At 38.6% G+C, this 22,889-nt stretch overlaps 1 protein-coding gene across 5 annotated transcripts in view; it reads left to right on the top strand.

Moving 5' to 3' along the window:
- The window catches only part of tead1b (TEA domain family member 1b), a 53,293-nt gene that overhangs the window by 17,404 nt on the left and 13,000 nt on the right, over positions 1–22,889 (top strand). For 2 of the 5 annotated variants that reach the window (XM_073463771.1, XM_073463772.1), the window contains 3 exons: positions 17,091–17,155; positions 19,693–19,908; positions 22,335–22,346. In XM_073463771.1, the coding sequence (XP_073319872.1) occupies positions 17,091–17,155; positions 19,693–19,908; positions 22,335–22,346 (293 nt within the window). The remainder of the gene's footprint in view (positions 1–17,090; positions 17,156–19,692; positions 19,909–22,334; positions 22,347–22,889) is intronic. The other 3 variants (XM_073463774.1, XM_073463775.1, XM_073463773.1) reach the window with 3 other exon arrangements.

Genomic DNA, 22,889 nt, shown 5'->3' with positions numbered 1-22,889 from the left:
ACTATCTGTTTGCAAAATAGATGTACTTTATTTATAATGTAGGAAATATATGTTTGTATTTAAATGTTCAGTGTCACAGATTTCAGTATTTGGCTTTATACTGTATGAGCCACATGTCTGACCCATACAAATCTCACACCTATCCTGTTTGCTATGGAGAGCAGAAATCTAGGATGTATTGAGATTTAAGAAATTAGGGCTGCACAATATGGAAAAAAAATCATAATGTGATTATTTTGACAGATGTTATGATTTGCGATATGATTCTCGATTAGTGGGAATGTTAATTTTTGCATCACAGAATCCACAATTTTCATGTTCACTGAAAAAAATATTAAAATCATGATGATGTTACATTTGTTGGGGTCTGTACCAAAAGAATATGTTTTCTCACATCAAGAGGACAAGATTTATAGGCCAGGGCATCTCTGCAATACTACAGTACTTCTTTAACATTGTTTTGTCGCACATTTGACCTTTATCAAATGATCGTAGCTTCTGCGATTTGGATTTTTATTAGATTAACATTTTTGTTAATTGTGTAGCCCTAAAAGAAATGGAAAAAAAGCGACGTATGAAGGCAGCTTCATTATTTAGAGAACTTAACTGGAAGTATATTTAATGAAACCAAACCCTGGCTGCATGCCCGCTATAAAAACAAAGATGCCGTCTTAAACTGAATGTGTATTCATTGTATTTTGAGGAGTGCTCCTTGCTAACTCCTTGGAATGCCATCAGAGACGATAAGTAACCATTGAAGTGGTCCTCCATGCTGCTACAAGGGATTGATTTGTCTAAAACAACCAGTGATTTGTCTTTTAAGAGGGAAAGGGTTCATCTAACCGTGGTGAGGCTGATATGAGGCTGTAATCCAGGTCCGTAGGGTTTCTAACAGCCGCAGACAGATGCCACACAAAACCTCTCGTGGCATCTGAGATGAAAGTTGGCTACAAGAAGACAGGTATTTTGTAGTTGAGAGACCCTGGGGATGGCATAGTGTTCCATACACAGAGCTCATCACAGGAGGAGCCGCCCTGAGTGCCCTTAAGCCCTTTGTTATCCTGGGGTAGAGTGCAGTTAATTAGCAACAGTCTCTATAGCAACTGTGTTGCGCTACAATACAATTTCTAATTTCTGCTTCTTAGCTTATTGTGGTGTTTACCTGAAGTGTTGTGGATATGCTGAGACCTGCGTTGGCTGGCACTGTGCCCGTTCTCTGAGGCAATGGAAGACACCACATCTGCATAGGCTTCATCACCTGGCACTTTCCATGGCCCCAGAGTTTACTTGAGAGAATATTTTAAAAAGTAAAGGGAAATAGGGGGCACTGGCCCCTAGCCAAAGGCCTAAGACTCTGCACTTGCATAATTCACCTGCTGTGCAAGGCTGCATTCATTTATCCCAGAAATAGAGTTGATAAATGAAACAACACGCCTCACTCAAATTGTATGTTTATTCATTGTGTTATATATTTGCACTTGCCCCGCAAGCTAAATGACATTGGCGAATTTTTCTCAGTTACGGTTCAAAAAAGGGATTGACTGATTTTTATTCAATTTACTCACAAATAAATTGTAAATACGTACTCTTCTCGTAGGCTTTACCACACCCATGTTGTGTTTTTCTTGTTTTTGCTGGTGAAGGCGAGGCCACCAGTGTATGACATAGTCACCTTTCCAAGAAATTTTAAAGTACCTTTTATAGCTGTGTCATTATGTTTATGAGATAAATCTGGTTCTGATGAACAGTAGCAGAGATCATGGCATTAATTGCAGTTATTTATCCTAAAGATAGGAATCACTGTCACCAATCATCCCCTCATGTTGTGATATTCACCCTGTAGGTGGACTGCTGGACACTATGCCTCTGTCCGCACATGTCTTTTGATGTAAAGCTTTTCCTATTACCACTCTGCTGTTTGCTCTGCCATCTCGTCAGTGATCCAGCCCAGACCCCTCCTGTGGGAACTAAGTGGCACTTGGTTTGCAGAGATGCCAAGGATGAGTTAGATATAATGAGCAGACCTGGCTTGCCCCCGATGGCCCAGCACTGTGCTCCTCCGAGGCTCGTCTCATCGGGCCGAGCATGCTCTGAGACAGAGCGAGCAGACCTGATCCTCCCTGCTGGGCGGATAATGAGGAATTCTGGGATCAGCTCAGGCTCCCCGAGTCACCTACATTCACTCAGAATGGAGTGTGAGGAACTTCATTGCAGGAGAGGCATCGCACACCTCCAGAATAATCCCTCATTTGTTCCCCTGCCATTGTCGGTGTTAGACTACCGTGTTTTCACACACATGGTAGTGAAAAAAGTCCAATTATTTTATGTCTTCCTCAAAAGGAGAAACTGCCGAAAGTGTAAATAGTATTGATGCAGGTATGATGAGGGAGGGAAGAAGTCATTTTGTATTAGGATTCAAGATTTTAGGGTTGTGACAAACTGGTTATTTATTCATCGCGGGTCACTATGGAGATGACTTATTTTAACCTAACAGAGCAACAAGGAACAAACATGTGCCTACGGTTGATGTGAATGGGTTTTGCAACTCTTCTCTGGAACAGGGTGAAACACATGATATACACTACTCAACAGGTGTTTCTATTGTTGTGATTTTGATTAATGTCATTGATGTTAATACAGAATCTGTATCATCAACTATCTGGTTAATGTGAGCAAGAGATATAGACTAAACAGAAACTGAAACTTGATTTTATTTTTTCTGAGATTATGTAATGTGAATGTAATGTATATAATTCTGCGTTCTGTGAGTGACAATATAAAAACTACTTCCAGGGATTAACCAGTGACATCGATTTATCATTTGAAAGCATGTTCACTAGAGAGCATCATACATGAAGTATGAAAGGTCTATTAGTTTGTTTTCCTGTCTCTCCAGGCGTGTGAAACACTCTTTAATTTAGACTGATGCATTATTCAAGACTCAAGGGCACACACAACAGCTGTGTGATTCAAATAGTATATGTTTTTATGTGGTCTTTCCATGTGCCTCTCAACAAACCTTTATCTCACGGTCCTTCGCACCAGTTGTTTTGCACTGCAAATGAGTTGCACACATGCGTGTCAAATATTAGGCGAAAATTGCCGATGATATTCAACATTTCTGCAATTCTCCTTCTCCTTATTTCTTTTATCCTGTTGCCAGGAAAATAAATTAATTGAAAAATTTGGAATTTTTGCTCTAACGTAGCTGCCTCTCTATGTCTATAGTCCACAATGTGTGGTAATGAACAGTGAAGGTGACTGTGCCACAGACGGGGAAAAAGGCAACCCTGCTTTCTGCACCACAACCTGCTGCTGGATGGGGTAACAGATTGAGGACAGGGACTCTGAGAGATGGACTCAAATATTAATACAAAGTTTTACTGGTTTTTATTTACTTTATTCATTTTATAAAACTTTGGGGGGCTACTTCGAGGATTAATGTATTTAAATTTAAGTTAACTCTATAAGTAATGCTGCTGGTTGCTCCCTGCAAGTCTTTTTTTTTTTTTTTCAAGATGATGAAAAATTGTCTTTTGTGTCATATAATTAAATATATGCTTAAAATAAGATCTTTTACTTCACTAAAAGTAGCAATACCACAGTGTAAAAACTCCTGCATTCAAAATTTTACTTCACTTAAAGTACAAAAGTATTAGCATTAATTTTATACGGGATTATAATTATTGATGCATTCATGTGTTCATCACTTTCATGTTGATGAAGCTTGTAAAGGTGGAGCTCATTGTAATTATATATGAATTAATACTAATTACTTTATGTACTGCTGGGTAGCTTAATCTATAATAATACATTATAAGCGGAGTAAAAAGTACAGTATTTGCCTCAAAAATGTAGTGGAGTGGAAGTAACGCAGAAAATGGAAATAATCAAGTAAAGCACGGAAACCCTCAAAATTGTACTTCGTTATATTCTATCACTTATCACTAATCCAGATTTTGAAACTGAGATCTGAATTTTTACCTCAAATGTATATCTGTTCCAAATATCACTCATCAGTCTCCTCGATACTAATAATCTGTATTGGTCGATCCCTAGTAGACACTATTAAAAACATTTTGACAAAAGATAATAAATAATGTGGGATCTCTTGATTTCACCATACTTGTTCCTTCATATCTTTAGCTTGTGGCCCGTGTGTGTTTCTGTGTCTCTGAGAACGTGCAATTAATGCGACTCAGCCCCCAAAATGGATCTACATTAAGAGCTCCCCTGTTGCTGAGCAGCAGAATTGATTTTGAAGTGCATATTATTTCATGGCAGTCTGTTCAGAGGGCAGATTTCAGCTCTAACTCGTGCCCATGTTGCAATGACCAAGCATGACATGTTGTGAGTCGTGTGTGAGATTCCAGTCTCACGCCTCACAGGGCTGCTCACCGTCAACAGTGTTGATAGAGGGGCTCAAGGTGTAAGCAGCACAGATGCTAACCTGACTGTGATGAGATGGACGTAGGGAGAGGATTCGATCGTACAAAAGAGTTGACTTCCAGAGGCAGGGATTGTGGGAAATTGGTGTACTGTCTCACCCTGAAAATGCTGCTGAATGCAAATGTGTCGCACAAATTAACATTTTTGATTTAGTTTCAATATTTTAAGAATTTGGTCCTAGTATTTTTTATACTGCATGCATTTCCAAAACTGCATTGGAAAGAATCTGGACAAAATGATCATTGTGTGTGTGTTTTTTTTGTCAGCCTGTGTGGAAGTGTTTGCACTGAATGGTTGGATAGCAGGCTGTGGCTCTCTGCCTGTCTGAATCAGGAGTACACGGGGTGTGTCCCTGCTCTGAGGTCTGTGTGAGGCCCTCCGAGGCGGGCTTCTGGTTTCAGGTTGCATGCTCCCAATTGGCTGCTTTTGTTGGACTAAAATACAGTGAGACTCTGGGCTTCTTAAAGATGCAGTGTCACCGCCGTGCTCTCTTCTAGAAATCATCTGTTTGATGCTGATTACATCATATTCCATTGATGAAACACTTTTATTCTGATGAGATCATCTCATACTGATGGGACCATTTTGTGTAATCAACATATGAATGGAATCTGAATGCCAGTGTTATTCTCTCATCCAGAGCGCAGGGACGACACTCCACTGCTAACAGAGACAGTCATCTCTTCCTTTGCTTTTTGTGCAATAGAGAAAGGTCTCTCAACACTGAACAGCATCCCTGGAAACAAAGGAGGACTGTAGCCACAGCCATGAAATTATCATACTAAATGCTGTGTTATGGTCTTATCCTAATATCATATACGACCAATCCTATAATTATCTCTGTGCTAGTAAGTGCATGTTTATTAGGTCGTGACTATGAGGAGTATTCCCATTAGCTGTTCGGGACCTCGCCTCTCTCCAAACTTGGATTCAATTACAATTTGCAGTCAAGACTCCCTCAGCTCACGATTACAAAAGAACGTGACATACAAGAACCCATCATAACCACAAAGTTTGACTTTTCATTTATACATATTGGTTGCAGCCAACACGTCTTCCTTTGTGCTCAGATGCTGAATTGATCCTGAGAGATTGAAAATATTGATTTGACTCAGTGTCTTACTTTGTTGTGGGGTGGGGGGGTGGGGTGGCAGTGCACCTTCCTGACTGTTAGCGTCGTGTTCACACATTGGACTCGCCACACAGCCAATTCCTCGGGAGACTCATAATTACAGCTGTCCTTTCAGATTAGTCCAGCAGCTTGTCCAACTGTGGCTTCACTCCCTGGTCATTTATTTCATCCCTTCCCCTCTCCTGAGAGGCACACCTCAACACAATGACCAGGCCAGCCTCTACCATAATGTATGTGATGATAAACACAGTGGCTCCTAATTGATAGAGTGATTCAGACAAGGGCTGCCTGTGCAAATTGGTCCCCTGTGAGTATATCGCACAGAGTTGGGACTAGCGGGTTTCAGCTCTGGTCTTGTTTGAGCATGGAGAGAGGAAATAGAATGGGCTGGACCAGCTGAGTGATAAAGAGGCTGTCTTTGCCTCCTCAGCCCCGTCTGAATACAAGCACAGTTCAGCAGAGGTTGGCTGCTGTAATCCTCTCAGTGTCTCCAGGAAGGCTCAGGTTAGTGACCTGCTGCTTTGTGATGTCTTGTAAGATTTTGAGAGAACACCTCACCTTTAATCCCCCACTGTTCAACTAACACATTAGCTCAACTGCTTGTGACCCAGCCCCTGCAATAAAGCCTTTTATCCAGCTCAATAAGGTCATTTGAAGTTAAGTATTGATTCCTTTTGGTGTCCAGAGAAAAAATGGATTTTTAAAGAGCTGTTAATTACGCTCGCACACTGCATTATATAGAGAACTTAATTTTGCAACGGCTGGATTTTTTAAACCCTGAGTTGCAGGTCACAGTAAGTGCATTTCCATCGACCTGTTTTTATGTGCATTTTCAGTTTGCAAATAAAAAGACCTGAATTGAAATATCAGAAACTTGAGGAAAAGTTGAATAACTGCAGGAAGGTTTCAAGCTCGGCAGAGTTGGAAAAGTCCGTGTATCAAAACAAAGTGTGACAAAGTCCGATGGGATCAGACTAAGTGAGTAAATCATGTCATACAGTACATAAAGAGTGTGACTTCTATGTCCCCTGAAACTTAAACTTTACTGTAGAATTGAAAAATGCAGCAAATGAAAACATCAAATTTGTGTCAATAGACTAGGAGACTGTAACCTTCCTCAAATTGATACATCAGACAAACTTAAATTGATTCTTTGGAATTTGTGCTAAATCAAATTGGATTGAAAGTAGGTCAGTGAAACAAAATGGCTTGGTGAATGAATCCTCAGATATTGCAGCTGATCAGATGTGTGCTCTGTAGTACTGTTTTGTGTATGAGTACTGATAAAGGACATACAATTAGAGAGCTCTCTATTCACAAGAATTATGTACTCCTGCATTTTTAAAGCAGTAAAGCACTATTACACCAAAAGACAGTGGCCTTCAGATCAAATAGAAACACATATCGCAAAGAACAAAAACCCTAAGATGTGCTTTCATGGTCATTAAATAGAGAAAAGTTTCATGGCAAGTCTTGTATTGTCATAAGTAAAAAATAAATATATTCACACAAAACAGAAAACTGCACTCCGTTTCTTTCCTCTATCCATTTTCTGTGAAACAATTCTCAAGCTTTATGAATGATCTGCTCTTAATTGTAGGCTTTCTAAGTCTCTGCCTTTCTTGTCTAAATGAGGACTGAATAGAGTCGTTTCCTGTAGCTATGGGAGGAACACCCTTGACCATGTTAAGCCAGGACTGAAAGAGCCTGTGAGAATTTTATGAGACATTAAAAAGACTGCTATGTGTAAATTAGATTATGCTGCAATTACCATTAAAGTCAGATTAAAATAACCATAATAATCACCTTTCACTGAATCATGTAAGTGTCTAATAAGTTAAAAGTAAATTACTGTACTTACAAAATGTACACGCTACAACAATGAAAATTAAATTGTACTAATGCGCACGTTACACCTCCTGGTTGTTACATGACAGGAACTGAATCAACATGTGATGCATAAATGCAGAGCCAATTAAATGATATATGGGCTTGAACTTTTCCGTTCTTGCCCGCAGGCATTCGGGTGGTGTGTCTGTGTGTGTGTGTGTGAGTTTGAGTGTGAGGAGGAGGGATTTCTATTGTGTCTCAGAGAATAGCTTTAGTGTTTGTGATCATTGTGGCGTCACGCATGGGACGTCTGGCCTTGAAGTCTTTCTTATGGACCCACACTTCCAGTGCGAGGGTCCAACAATACAGGAAGTAAAAGCACTTGTAATGAGCAGATGGTGGCCTGGAGTCAGATGTTATGATCAGAAGACATTTATCTTCTGACTTTCACAAGAGGTTTCCCTGCTGAAGGGGCCTGAATGCTCGGTAGCTCTGACAGGAGAGGAAAGACTTGTAAATGGCTAAAAACAAAGATATTGGCGCTACACATCGGGAAACACCTGCAGGGTGTGGCCAGCTGCAGACATTTTTTATGTAGTTTTAATTGTTTAAGCTTACATTGTGACAGAGTGTGTTCCCAACATAGCAGTTGTGTGTGATTTATTCCTGTAAAATTATTCATCACAGGAACCTTGTTGTCAGCATAATCTTTGGCCTCCCAGACAGGGCTAACATGATGCTAAACTGATAGCATGATTTTTTTCCCTCCAAAAAGGGCACTGTCAGTTTTCTTTCAAGTCACAGGTTCTCCTTCACTTGGCAAGCGGTGGTTTCCCATTGATACAGCAAGTAAAAGGCTTCCTGCCCCTGCCTGCTATTCCCAAAACCTGGGACAAATGCCTTCATATTGTTGGTTTAGTCCATTGTGATGCTAATGTCTGCCTGAGACCCTTGAGTCATCTATCACGGATGACAGGAAAGCTGGGGCCATTGTGTTGGCCCACCACACTCACTCACACACAACCACGCACACACACACAGACACGCACACACATCCTGGACTGTATTTACATAACTTTTAAAGTGGAAGAAACCAAATGGAAAGGTTTGTACCAACAGACCAAATCGAATGTTTGTTAAAATGTAGATATTGTAAAGCAAAAATGTAGAATATCATGTCTTTAACTTTGGGCTGCAACTAACTATTGTTTTCTTGATAACTTCATCATTTATCATAAATAATAGTGGAAAATGATCTGAATGAATGAAAGAGTTCAAGGCAACATCCCCAATTGCCTCTTTTGTCCAACCAACGATTCAAAACGCAAAAATAAACAAAATATGATAATAATATAGAAACCTCACGTTTGAAAAGCTTAAACCAGCAGATATTTGGTATTTGTCAAAATTGTTATCATTATATTTGCTAATAGTTGCTTTCTTTAGAAATGAGTATTGTACAGAATGTAGTGATATATAGCAGGGCTGCACTCAATGCTTATAAAATGCTCATAAAACTGATTTCAAACACATTTTCTTAAAGCGACAGGTGATCCACTGATCAGCCAATCGATTAATCAACTACATTGTTGATGATCTTTTTTTCTAAATAGTCTATTAAGCATTTAAAACTATAATCTAACGAGAATAAATGATTTTGGCTAATTTAAACTAAATGACAAAAACAGATGTCACACTAAAGGCATGTTTCTATAATTTCTAGGTCATATATTTTACTTTTTGATCATCTCTGGTCTGCGTCATTCACACTGTGAATACTGTTTAATCATTTTATAACAAGTGTTGATTAGAAACTGAAGGAGTGATTGAAGGGTTAATGATAGATCTGTCCTTACAGTCTGGGCAGCGTCACATGTGTGCTCTCTGTTCTGTGAAGCTGCCCTCTCAAGCCCTGCAGAAAGAGTGGTAGAAGCCACACACATGTAGGCAATCTGCCGACTGATTCTTGGCCAGGCCCAGCGCCGTCTCATGGCAGAGTGCTGGGCCAGATGTGACTGTGGTTGTGCCTGCATTAGAAAAAAGTGCTGTTACAGGAAATGGATGCTTTTAAAAAGAGGAAAAGAAAAAAGAAAAGACTGGAGCAGAGCAGTAAAATATTGTTGTTGCAGCTCAAAGGACATAACAAAACCAGTTAAATTGTTGAATATGCCATTACTTAAATTAGCCTCATTGTTTGTGTTACACAGGTGCATAAAGGCTTTGATAGTGAGCTCAATGTCAAGCTTTTGTGTTTTACTTGTGATTTTGGCTGTTAATGTTATCTTGGAAATTTTTTAGAAAGATGAAAGAACAAGCCATCTGGGGAATGGAGTTGCCTTCTCTTTTTATTTTATTCTAAAGCCTGTAAAACCTGTATTAATGCACAGATGAAATAGTTAAAGAAGCACCATAACCCTCTTCGGATTAAAACTCTGCTTCAGGACTGTCACCAAAGACCTCTTTTAGAAATAAGATTTTCTTAATTTGTGTCCGGTGGCTCTAAGATGGTCTGTATTAGCTTTATTATTGATTTGAGCACATTTAAGAGGTCGAAAAGCCAAGAGGTGTTTCTGAGATATAAATCACTTAAATACAGGAAAGTTTGTTGCAATCCCTCAAACCTTTCAACATGATTTGAAAAATATTGTTTGTTGAGCTGTGTTACATCCCAGCTCCTGAGGGGAGGGGAAAGGAAAGCGAAATAAAACCAAGTGATTTTGGTCAAAGCAATGTTATTTATTTGCCAGGAGCTTAGAAAATGGTTCCAAACAAAAAGGAGTGAGGCAAAACTACAGAGGAAAGGGCTAATGTGTGCTTTTATTAAAACAAAAAACAAAAAAACAAGAGCTGCTGACTATTCCTTTAATAAACCAAATATGAAAACAAAACCTCACTATCTAACCTAGCCAGAACAGACAACCCTAAATCATGTGTCTAAACAGAAGATATCTAATATTGAAGTGTGTAGCAGTATCAGTTTTTAAAATTAAGCTTGGCCCAGTCCCAGGTAGTTTAGCAAACGTGCCTCAGCCCTAGCTCACACGCTAGATTAACGTCAACACAACAGTGAGTTTACTACTACAAGACAGAACAGGATGACAAGAGGCACTCTGGCGAGCTGGCCAGGCAATAGTAGCTTCGATTTCCCCAAATTGCTGGGCATTTAAAACAAGACATTTGAATATATCTAATTAGGCTATGAGAAATTATGCCTGGCATTTTCAACCAACCAACTGGGTAACAAAATACTCTGTATCAATAATGGAAATATTTGTTAGTTGCAGTCCCTAAATACTAATTGACAGGTTTTTTGTTGTTGTTGTTGTTGTTGTTAAAGCCTGGCTTAATATGCCGAGTATTCTCTAGAAAGAACATTGAACATTGATGACCAAATAAGCAACAATCAAAGTCAAAGTAAAAAACATATATTATTTATTTAAGAATTTAACACTCAGAAACTTGTTTGATTCAAATAAATCCTGATTGGTGCGATGTCCTGATGTGACATCACAGTTTTCCAACAGATTCTTGCTCCCGTCAGAGAGAAAAGATCAGACGAAAACACAAATACAGATTTCTCTCTTGTGAAATAAATGTAGGAGCATACTGCTGATAATAAGACACTGATTGTGAATCCGGGTTTTCGAGGCCTTGAAATATTTCAAGTGAAGCTACAATGGAGATTGATAACACAGCATATTTCAGCTGTGAAAGGTCAGGGTTTGATGTCAGTCTTGAAGGACTAAAGAGCAAAAACTATACTCACTGTTAATCTAATGTTCAAAAATCATACAGGGTGTAATCCATTGTAGGAATGTAATCAGTTTCTTTACTGATAGAAGCCTTAATAACCATCACGCGATGCAGACCTAAACTATGTGGCATCTGGAATGATAGGCATGACTCTCACCATTACTTTATTGACAAACCTCATTCTCATGTACATTTCTCTTCTGTTGTGAGGCTCCTACATCAACAGGCTGATGGAGGCCATTGCTGTAAAGAGACAAAATGTAACATGAAGCCCCGTAGTTGCTCTGATAGCTCTTACAGTTGAACTTTCTAATGCTTGAACACACTGGTGTCAGAGTTTGAGGGCATAAATGCTTTTCAAAAATAACTACACTAAATACACCTTTATCAGAACTGAGGATGATTGCACTCATTTTCGATGTGGTTTTCAGAGTAGCTAGTGAAGAAGGAAAGAAGTCGAGGACAAGGACCTCATTTAGACCAACTCTATGAATGTCCTAACGCGGTGTGATTACCACTACAGATATTCTGCCAGCTTATTTGAGTAGCCCACAATTGTGAATCATAAGCTGTTGAAAGATGTAGCTAAGTAATTTACAAATGGTAGATATTGACCATGTGTGGTAACCAGTCATAATGTATCAATGTGTACTGGCTAATGTAGCAGCTCACCAAACCTACAATGTGTTATATGACTCAGTTATCAGGTAGAGAGAGAGGCCAGATGTTTTTACATAAGGAATCTCAGCAACTATTTTCATTTTTCGTTTCAAGTCATTTTTAAGCTAAAGTACCAACAATTCCCCAGTTCCTCTCAGTTGTGAGGTTTTGCTACTTTTCTTTGTTTTATGTGATAGTAAATTAAATATGAATGAGTCAGGGAATGAGATCTTCAAGCTTTAGGATGATTTACAGTCTTGACAGATGTTTTATGTCATGAAAAATGCAGAAAGACTAAAACATGAGTGAAACCTAATATTTTAAGGATTTTAATCGCTGGACAAGAATTCTAAGCCCTGAACCCTCATGCAAGACTGGCAATGTTATGCATAGAATTAAAAAATGGCAGGTTATACCATAAAGCTATTGACTATCAGTCGTTGTTTCTTCAACTAAGCAGAGCAAGGACATCCTGTTTAATAATCAGTTTCATTACAGAAAGAACTAGGGTTAGCTACCTGGCTACATGGCGGGGGTGGACTGAAAAAGTAGAATTGGCACATTGCTCACGCCCATGGCCTCACCTCTAGTAACACGCAAAAACATGTTTTTTTATGCAAAACACAACTGAGGGGAGATCACTGTGCACCCTTTGTCAGTCTCCCACTCTAGCTATCTGGAGTCCGGAGACACACCTGAAAATTGTGACTTGTGTTGTGCTTATTAGTGTCATCACAAATACTGGAATTTCTCAGTTTGACAAGCCATTTGAAGACGTCATCTTGGTTATTTTTCATTATTTTAAGACATGTCATTGACATGCATTGGTTTATCAAGAAAATCATCATCAGTTTTTCAATAGTTTTTTGTGAAATTCTCTTTTAAAAATGTCTGCTTGGGTGAAGGGTGGGTCAGGTTCAGATCAGGGGATGAGGTGTGGCTCTAGGTTGCAGAACAGAGGCTGAATATCATAAACAAGGAGACAGCCTCTGTACAAAAAGTTATTACTTGTAACTCCTTACTTTATATTTTGTAGTGGTTGTAGAGTTTAGTTCATTAAAAGTTGATTTAGTCACTGAAAGTGTTCAGAGGGGTTATGGGAAGTTATTTCTGGGTGAGGGTGATCCATAGTGGACTTGGACAATACTACACTCCATTGTTATTCACCACGGAGGGATCCTGTCCCAGGTCCATTGGAGAAAGGATGCTGAGGGCCAAACTGGACTTCTGACTGAACGAGGAATCTACTTGGGGATGGTCTAGAGAAAGTTGTGCCACCATGTCTTTGTGGGGCTGCTGCTGGGGCGATCATGCATTTCAGATCCTCCAGAGTCATTGAGATTCAGGGGAGAGTTCACTCTGGCCAGGTGGAGGACCCTCTGGCTGCTTAACAGCACAAATCTGCTCAGGGGTCACACCATAAATATTTAATCCTTTTCCTGCTGCTTTGAGTGACAGGAACACCCCATAAAGAGTTAATTTCCCCTGCCCTCTCCAGCCCTCGCTGCAACTGCGGGATTTTACTTAAGAACTTATTTCAACATTCAGAAACTAACTGACTGACTGACTTGTGCAGTAGTGACTCTCAAAACTAATATGAGAAAACATTTTAACAAGCCACCAAGGCAAGAAGTAGACAGGGCTGACCATAAAATAACCCTTGAGGTAACTACTATAATTACTATTCAGGTTGTCCCAAAAAATATAATCTTTAAGCCAATATACAAAGTATAAAAATAGTAGTATAATCCCTCAGTGTCAGTTTAAGTGGAGAATAGTTGACAAAAACTACAGACAGTCTAATTTAGTTTTAGTCAATGAAAATGTTAATTACATTTCATGTCATTAATGCTCTTTTACATTTTTAAGTTTTGTACTATTTATGATTCGAAACATTTAATCTAACACACTGATAGTTTTAGTTTACTTAATGACTATATTTTGTATTGTAGACTAGACAAAAGAAATGACTTTATTATTATGAATGTGACATTAAATACAAGAAATATTTTGCTGTGTTAAGCTGTCGCAAACTTTAATTAATGAATCTTTTATACTCATCACAGATGAATGTCAATCCCAGCTTTAATGAAATTTTTAAATCTCTCAAAACATTAAGAAGTGGCCTTTTTTTAACCTGTAAATGCAACAAATGAACTTTGATGTTCTCTTGTTTCACTGTATTCTTTAATACATATATTTTGGAGAGACACTGGGACTTTTGCTGTTTTGGTCAAATATCACAGGCTTATATCTTGGTTCTATCAGATTCAACATCATTGCACAAAATGACCTCTTTATCACGTTACCTAACAATCTGTCTCTGCCTCAGTTTTAACTGATGATGTTTGTGGCTCCACTTGCACCTTCGCCTGCAGGTCCCCTTAGGGAAAATAATCTTGATTTCTGTTGTTTAGTTTTTGACACTGAACTCGCCTGCAAACAAACCAACCAGCCAACAAATATATTGTAAGATGTGAAGTGAATTTCAAATGTCAGCAGTGTTGGTGACACTTATTGGCAGTATTTTTATGAAGAAGTGTTCACAGCTGCTGTACGTGCTACTGATGCTGCAGAATCAAGGAGAAATCTTCACTGTCTGTGGAGTCGATGAAATGACACATGCAAAAAAAAAATAAATCAGAATCTAAAATGACTTGGCAACACAAAATGTCAAGACAAAGCAAAGTTAGTATTTCTAAAAGATAAAGTCAGTATATCCTCAGCCTCAACAAAGCTAACTTTATAGTATTTAAAAAAACTCTGCCCTATATTATTTGTGGAAGACAATTTCTTTATTAGTTTGTGGAAACATTTATGAATTCTAAATGGGAAAAGCAGAGTTGTTTAGTCTTGAATGTCACATTTTTGTCAGCGATTGTTGTTTTGCAGTGCAAACACAGGCAGGCTAGCCAGGAGCCATTGAGCTTTTTTATCCAGTCTGGTGTAAAGAATGAATTATTCAACAGTAAGCAAGCTTTCAGCTGGCCATTTGTGTGCTTTGATCTAGGAATCAGGAGTTTGTATGAATGCCTGTATTGTCATGTTATGTTTCCACAGTGTGTGTGTGTGTGTGTGAATTATTGAAAATAATGCAGGCCCCCACTTCATCTGGTAAAGTTTACACTGCAGGCGCGCTGGACAGGCACGCTGGAATTGTAAATCCCCAGATGTTGTTTATTTGTCCTGCAAGGTCATGTGACTGGGTTCACTCAGGCTGGCCTCGCCTAAATGTTCAGCGTGAAAAGAGCTTCGAGGGCAACCTTGAACAAACTGCAGCTCCACGTCAAAACCCACCCCTCCTCTGTTCGCTCAGCCGAACAACAGAATGTGTAGGTGTGGCACGCAGACAGGTGCTGCAGGTATCACACATCTCATGTTGTTGACAGGTTTATATGCTGTGTTTTTATTTGAACTCACAGAGCTTTGATTGAAGCCTATAAAATGCTTTATCAGCCTGAAAATATTTTACATTCATTAACACATTCATTTGTAAACTTTTATTGCATCCATTGACCTTTCGCTTCAAAAAGAGACATTATGAAGGAAACATATGTGGTAGTGCTGAAACAATTAGTGTATGAGTTGATTCATTGATAGAAGAAGAGCTCTTGATTATTCTTTGGTTTTATCTTTTTAGGTAAAATTGGCAAAAATTCACTAGTTCCAAATTGTCAAATGTAAATAATTCCTGGTTTTCTTCTATGATGGATAATATCTAAATAACTTGAATTTAGAGGGTTGCTGGGAAGACGCAAGACCCTCTTGAAGTCAGGATGGACTTTAAGAATTTGCCATTTTTTAATAGGCTTTCACTGACTTCTTCCAACGTACAAACAACAGGCAGATAGAAAAAAATCTACCAATGTTTTCTTGTCTCTGGATTAATGCAACATGTCTGCTCTTTTCTACCTTTTGAGATGGACTCTTGTGCTCTGTCACATTCTGTAAAAACAAGATGCCTTTTCTTTTCTTCTGATTACCTAAGATACGGCTCATTAGCACATGTGTGGTTGTAACGTTGTGGTCCCATTGTGTTGTAACAAAAGTAGAGCCTTTAATTGATAATGAAGGGAATGTAGAAAAATGTTTCATTATATTAAGGGATGGGTGCATTTCATACAGGGGGTAGCGCAGATCCATGGCATTGGTTACAGCTGGACACATAATTAGAGTGCCTCCTTACCTATAATTTGTGTAATAGTTTTGGTTGGCGGCATGTTATTACCATATGAAAAGGCGAAGCAGGGGTCATGTGCATTGCTAGAGCAATTAGAGCAGAGCTGAGGGCAGAAGAATGTTTGGAGCCGTTGTTAATTGGAAATCTCTACAAAGCTATGCTTTAATTATAATTTAGTCAGAGCTGCACTGTTTTAAACCCAATATATTCAGTTGCCATTATTTTTCTGTAATAGTATGAACAGCTAGGTCTGTTTCCTTTCAAAGCGTCGGGCTTTGAAGAGAATTAGATTGAATTAGATTAATTTGAAAGGCTGTGCTGCTGTGAGGTTTTTTTTTTTTTCATGCTAATGTAACATGGTGTTCTCACAGAGGAACTGGATCTGGTTTGTTTAGGAGACGTAAAACCTTCTGATTTGCATGCACTTGAAATATGATTATGGACTTAAAGCTTTGTGTATGATTCCATAACTATTTCCTGCAAAACCTAGTGAATGAACACGTGATGGCTACTTAGAAAGGTTTTAATTATCACGTGTGAAGCCACACATCAGCTTTGCATATTCAATGTTCTCAATTCATATTTTCAGAGGTTCAGAAGTGTTTATTGACTTGTGGATAAAGAAAATAAAAAAACGACTAACTCAATTATTGTTTATTTGTTGTTTATTGACTTAAGCACATAATCTGTAGTTCACTGCAGTTTAACAGGATTAATGAATTACAAGACACGGTTCACTTTCAGTCAAATTTTCAATAGAAAGACTTAATTAACACTAAAACCATGAGCAACCAAAGTCTACATAACATCCTACAGCTAAGTGTTCAGACTGAAGAATCATAGACACATTTATACTCTCAGTAACAGACACACACACACACACACACACACACACACACACACACACACACACACACACACACACACACACACACACACACACACGGCTATGAACCTGACACCATGATGTGGTATTCACAGTGTTTTCTAGAAATTCCCTCTCCTCATTTTATATTCTGAGTTCATCCGAAATGGATTTTCTTGTCAGTATTTTAAAACACATGTTGCATTTTCCTCTTCACGCAGGTCGAAATGAGCTGATAGCCAGATACATCAAGCTTCGCACCGGGAAGACGAGGACACGGAAGCAGGTAAGACGAGAGAGGAAATGTCTCTGTTGCATGAGCGTCGGAGAGCTGTCAAATCTAAATGTGTGCAGAGTGTTCCCTTTGTTTTTGCAGGAGAAACAAATCTAGGACAGTGAATAACACAATGCTTAGCTGTCCAGGAAGACTTCTGAGGCTGAGATGGCCCCTGTCACTGCTGTGGTACATGAGCATGACATTCCAAAAAACTGTCACTCATACCGCCAGTAATTTGTACAGGAAATTGATTCTTTTACATACAAGATGTCAAACTTTAACTCAAAATGAAGCCTTTCATTTTCTACAATAAAGCCGTTACGTAAAGTAGCCTTATTGAAAATTCTATGAAATTATTAATTTGAAAAGAGAGCATCCACTGTAGTATTCTTCCTCATGACTAAACCATGGAGGTCGTGCACTTGGCCGGAGGAGAAGCCTTTATTAATATGAATGTGGAAGCCTTAATAGATTGGTATCACCTCTGATCAAAGAGCATATTAAAGAGCGCAGTCATCGTTGCAGAGTGCATCCTGTCTTCTACCACACACTGTGCACTGCACACAAACAACTCTCACCACAGAGTTGAACTCAGATTCCTGAATCAAATCGTTCATGTTATTCAATGTAAATGCAATATAAATAAAATAATATAGAATACAGGGGTCTTAGTCTTTCTCTTGTGTGTGTAGCACATTAAATAAGATAAGATAAGATAAGATAAGATAAGATAAGATAAAGCTTTGTTAATCCTGAGGGAAATTCTTGTGCCTGAGGTTGCTCAGAAATTACAATAAAATAAGATTAAAAACAGTAGAAAGTAAGTGTAACACCAGTGCCTGATGAAATACACAATATACAATACGAGTAAGTTACATTTAGTAAAATAAGTACACTGAAATTAAACAGAAAAGTAATATTGTACATGAAGTTTTAAAAATAAATGAAAGGACTGAGTTGATTCTTATTTTCTTGTGACCTGATGCTGAACAGCTCTGATGGTGCTTCACTCACCCACTGACTGATCTCCCATCTGAACAGGAAATTCCCTGTATGACCACTGACTTGAGTGACAGTGATAAACAAGCCAGTGTCTACAGTGACGTTCGATCACTGTGCGTGTGCGTGTGTGCGTGTGTGTGTGTGTGCGTGTGTGCGTGTGTGCGTGTGTGTGTGTGTGTGTGTGAATTGATCAGTCTGGAGCAGGAAGGCTGTGTTGTTTCTCTGTGACTCTTCTACTCGACACAGAATCAGACAGAGAGAAGACAGAGTTGTTTACTCACAGCTACACCAAAAAACACAGCTATATTTATCATTTGTTTAAATGTGTAATGTGTGTGTAATTGCTGTTATTTATGTAAGGGCTTCAACTAACAAGTATTTTCAATGGAGCTGAAAATTGGGCGAGATTAAATTAATTAAATTAAAGTTTTGGTAATCAAGCAACTGTAAAGTCATTTATTTAAAGAAGATTTGTCAAATATTCTTTAGTTTCAGCTTCTTAAAGGCTATTTTTTACTGGTTTTCTTAGTCTTCTTATAGTAAACTAAATACCTTTTGGATTTTGGACTGTTGGTTGACATTTCTTGGTATTTTCTGACAGTTATAGTCTAAACAATTAACAGTAAACATCATCAGTTTAATTGAAAATGAAAATAATCGTTAGTGGCAGCCCTGATTTTGATAATGTGTAAATCTGCTGGTTCTTTTCTTGTTTTTGTTATTTTCTCTAAAAAATGTCAGAAAATAGTGAAAAGTGTTCAGTGAAATTTCCAAGAGCCCAAACTGATGTCTTTAAATGTTTTGGCCGCTTGACTTAAAACCCAAAAATTGTCACGTTGGAAAACCAAGAACCAGACAGTGTTTGTAACTTTTGCTTGAAAAATTATGGAAATGATTATTCAAGTAGTTCCTGGTTCATTTTCCGCTGATCAATTAATAATTGTTTCATTCCTAGTTAATGTATCGACTTTATGAGCATAAAGATATGTTAATAATGTAAATATTTGCCCTCAGAGGAAACCCTTGATGATGCCCTTTCTGTTAGATCGCCCCGATTCTGCCAGAAAATTACTCCTGGGTGTGATTTGTGTGAAAATTGTTGGAGAAGAATGTAGATCCGGCCCTCATACCTTTCATCAATGCACATTACTTCTCTTTCAAACTGCTCCTTGCACTGCTGCACATGTGAGAATATTAAATAATGTTGAACTGTGTAAACTTGGCCGGTGAAATGCCTCGCCCCTGCTCCCGTAAGAATACAAGACTAGCCAATTGTCATTCAGCACACAGCAGATCACATCTGGGTGCTCTTAATGTGTGCTAAAGGGGCCTGCATCCTCCTTAATCAGTTCACTTAAGTGACGACAACACACAGCATAACGCTTTATTGGCTGTTAGCTTGGTGTGTGGTTTGGAGATGCTCCTATTACGCACATTATCTCCTTCAAGGGTTTTTTTTAAAACAAAGAAATGTATAATCCACTTTGTACTTTTTTTGTTTTTTCTTGTTTTTTATTTTCCATTTCTCTCTTTTTTTAATGGAGGTGTCTAGTCACATACAGGTCTTAGCAAGAAAGAAAGTTCGAGAAATCCAAGCTGCCATTAAGGTACGTCTGGCTTTGCCCAGTTGCAGGGGGCTTTTCATTGCCATGGTTACAGGCTCTTCCTTTGTTTTCCTCCCCTCCCCTACCCTGCAGGTGTCTAGTCACATTCAGGTTCTTGCCAGAAGGAAATCTCGTGAGTTTCATTCCAAGCTAAAGGTATGCGCTTTTCTGCTTTTGGGCTTGTTGGTTGCTGTGCGTCTTAACTTCCTGTTTCCCGTGGTGACACTGTGAATGCCTGGTGCTCTGATTCCCCCTAACCCCAAATCCTCTGCTGACTGAAGTCTGTTCACATCGTCTAACCCCCCTCATCCGTCTCAGTCCATCTCTCACCCGCTCTCAGACATGCTGTCACTGTCCTGTTTACTTTCATCTTCATTTTTTCACTTTTCACAACGGGGCCTTTGCTTTGAGAGCGGCTGATCATCATTTCCACGACTAAAAATAGTGAAGACATCCTGTTTTTTATTTCTATTAATAAAAATAATTCAATGGATTAATATCAAGCACACCAAATGAATTGATGCTATTTTTTAATTATACAATAACCTGACAGATGCTGGATTTTTAAGGGTAATTCCAATAGTATCAAAAAATATAATAAATAGATATTGTCCAATAAGATTAAAAATGTGTTGGTAAGCATCCCTTAAATGAGTATTTTAAATAATTGTGGCAAAGATACAGTTTGGGCTGGGCCAAATGTTAACATGCTCACAGTAACAATGCTTTAAAGTTTACAATGTTGACAATTTAGTTTAGCTAATGCTAATATTAGCTAACTAGCACTAAACACAGAGTACAGCTGAGGCTGATGGGAATGCCATCAGTTTAGCAGATATTAAAAGTATTGGATAAATTGACCTGGTGATGGCGCTGGATGAAAAGTCAGGGATCACCAATGAAGAGTGTGAACCAGATTTCTTTACCAGTGATCCAATAGTAGATATTAGATAGATATAGATATTTCACTCAAAACCAAAAAGTAAACCTGATATTGGAGAATAGTCAATAGAGGAAAGGTCAGCTGGATCTCTCAAGTCAGTTGGATTCATCCACTGGGGACCAGGAATTCTTCTACCAAATTTCATAGCAATCTATATAAAATTTGTTGAGATACTTCAGTCAAAACTAGTGTTGTTCCGATACAGTTAGCAGTATTGGAAATGCCTCCAGTACTACAGAAAAGGCTGCATCCTCCGATGTGTTAAGTTCAGGTATCAGAATCAGTTTCAGAAGAGGAAATGTCATGAAACATCCCTAATTGAAACCAAAGTGGTGACAAATTGATGGACTGACCATTATTAATAAATAATGTCCAAAATATTTTCAGAAATGTAACTTACTGACCAACTTATATGCCAACACCAGTCATAATAAGCTAACACTGGTCAACAAAAGCAGCCCAGTATCTTCACTGGTCAGTCTTTAATTTGTATTCCCTGTTTGTAAAAAATAAGTTAAATCAAAATCAAAGTGTGTAGCTGTTGGGAAGCATGCTGCCGTTGGCTGCTGGTGAGTGGCTGAGAGCTGACGGTCCGAGGAAATCGGTCTGATGGCGGCTGGCTGTTTTCTGAACTGCCCTCTCTGCTTTCTTGTTCTCCCTTCAATCTGTTGTTAACTCCAGACTCTCACAATGCCGTGGCTGCCAGCCGCTTTCCTTCCCCCCAGTTCGGATGTCGTCATTTCAGAGCGTTCTTGTCAGTTATTTCAGCAATAGTGAAATCTGTTAAAATGACTGACGAAAGCTTTTCAGAATGGCGGATTAAAATGGGAGAAAAGTATTGTGAAAGAAGTAATCTTGTATAATATTGACCTGTAATTTAAGGTATTTTATGAGGTAATGCTTGTATATCAAAGGACGCTCTGTCCATGTGCCATTTTCTTCTTTTCTCGGGGAGCAGACTATACGTTTTGACTTCTACACTCCTGTTCCACTCCCAGTATTCAACATGAATTAATGACCCCTCATTAATCGGTGTGTGTGTATGTGTGTCTATGTTGAGAAACAGAAAGAGTCAGATAAGCAGCTAACCACATGAATGCCTGGTCTTTCAAGGGCGCAGGCGGCTGTCTGAAGAAAAACAGACAGCTTTTGTATGAATCTCTGTCTTTTCTCATTTAAAGCAAATTAGAGTTCAGGGGCAAAAAAAAAAAGAAATAAATACAAGTGTGCCCTTCATTTAAGGGGGCATCAATGAAAACCTGCTGTTTCTTGTCCTGTCTATGGCATTTCAGTGAAACAACAGTCATTATGTTACTGCTCTGTTGTTTTGTCTCAAGTGGAGACTACTGATCAGATTGCGAAAATTATAGAGAGCAAGACACCCCAGAGACTACGGATAATTTGTAAATACAAATTTCATAATCCTTTGTTATTGAGTATTCATTACACGTCTGTGTTGGGTTGTTCTGTGTGAAGAAAGCTTGATATTCTCGATTAAAATACTCTGTTTATTTTACTGATGTTTGGGTCTGAACCACTGACACCTTTTAATTAATCGCTCAGACTTTTGACGGTTTGAAAATGTTGAATTAATCAAAATAGACAAATGTACAATAAAACCATGTTTGTTTGCATTTAGGTTACAAGTATGGTGAGTATTTATTTTCTGTTTGTGATGTCGTTTCTGCGGGGCTGCTAGTTTTGCATTTGCGCTCCTGCCATAGTGACACAATAGTTGCTGTTGTCCCAGTTTATCGGTGTGTCTTTGTGTCATCATACTGTAGCTTGACTCCACCAGTGTCTGTTGCCAGCATGCTTACCTTTAACTTCTGCCATCAGTGAGTTTGCATGGGTTTGCTGGTGTGTATGGGTTGTCAAACTTTGTTCATGCGCATTAACAAACTGCAGCATACAATGTGTAGTGCACTTCTGCAGGCGTTTGTGTTACTATTCCATTAATTGAGCATGGCCTTTTACAATTAATGTAGCGACATCCTGATTGTGTACAAACTTCTTGTCCAAAGACTAAAGAAAAGGAACTAACTGGAGCTGCGAGAACTCTTAACTAAATGGGATTTATGTCCTTCAGTTTTACTTGAGAAATTCTTCACAATGTTTAGATGTGTTTTGACATGAAGTCAAATGCAGCCTTGATAGAAGTGCTGCTGAATGAGTGTTCCCCCTCAGTATTTTA

Source organism: Pagrus major, chromosome 4, assembly GCF_040436345.1.
Source record: "Pagrus major chromosome 4, Pma_NU_1.0".
NCBI lineage: Eukaryota > Metazoa > Chordata > Actinopteri > Spariformes > Sparidae > Pagrus > Pagrus major.
Note: the sequence above shows the minus strand (reverse complement) of the source record. Positions and strands in the feature narration are given on the sequence as shown.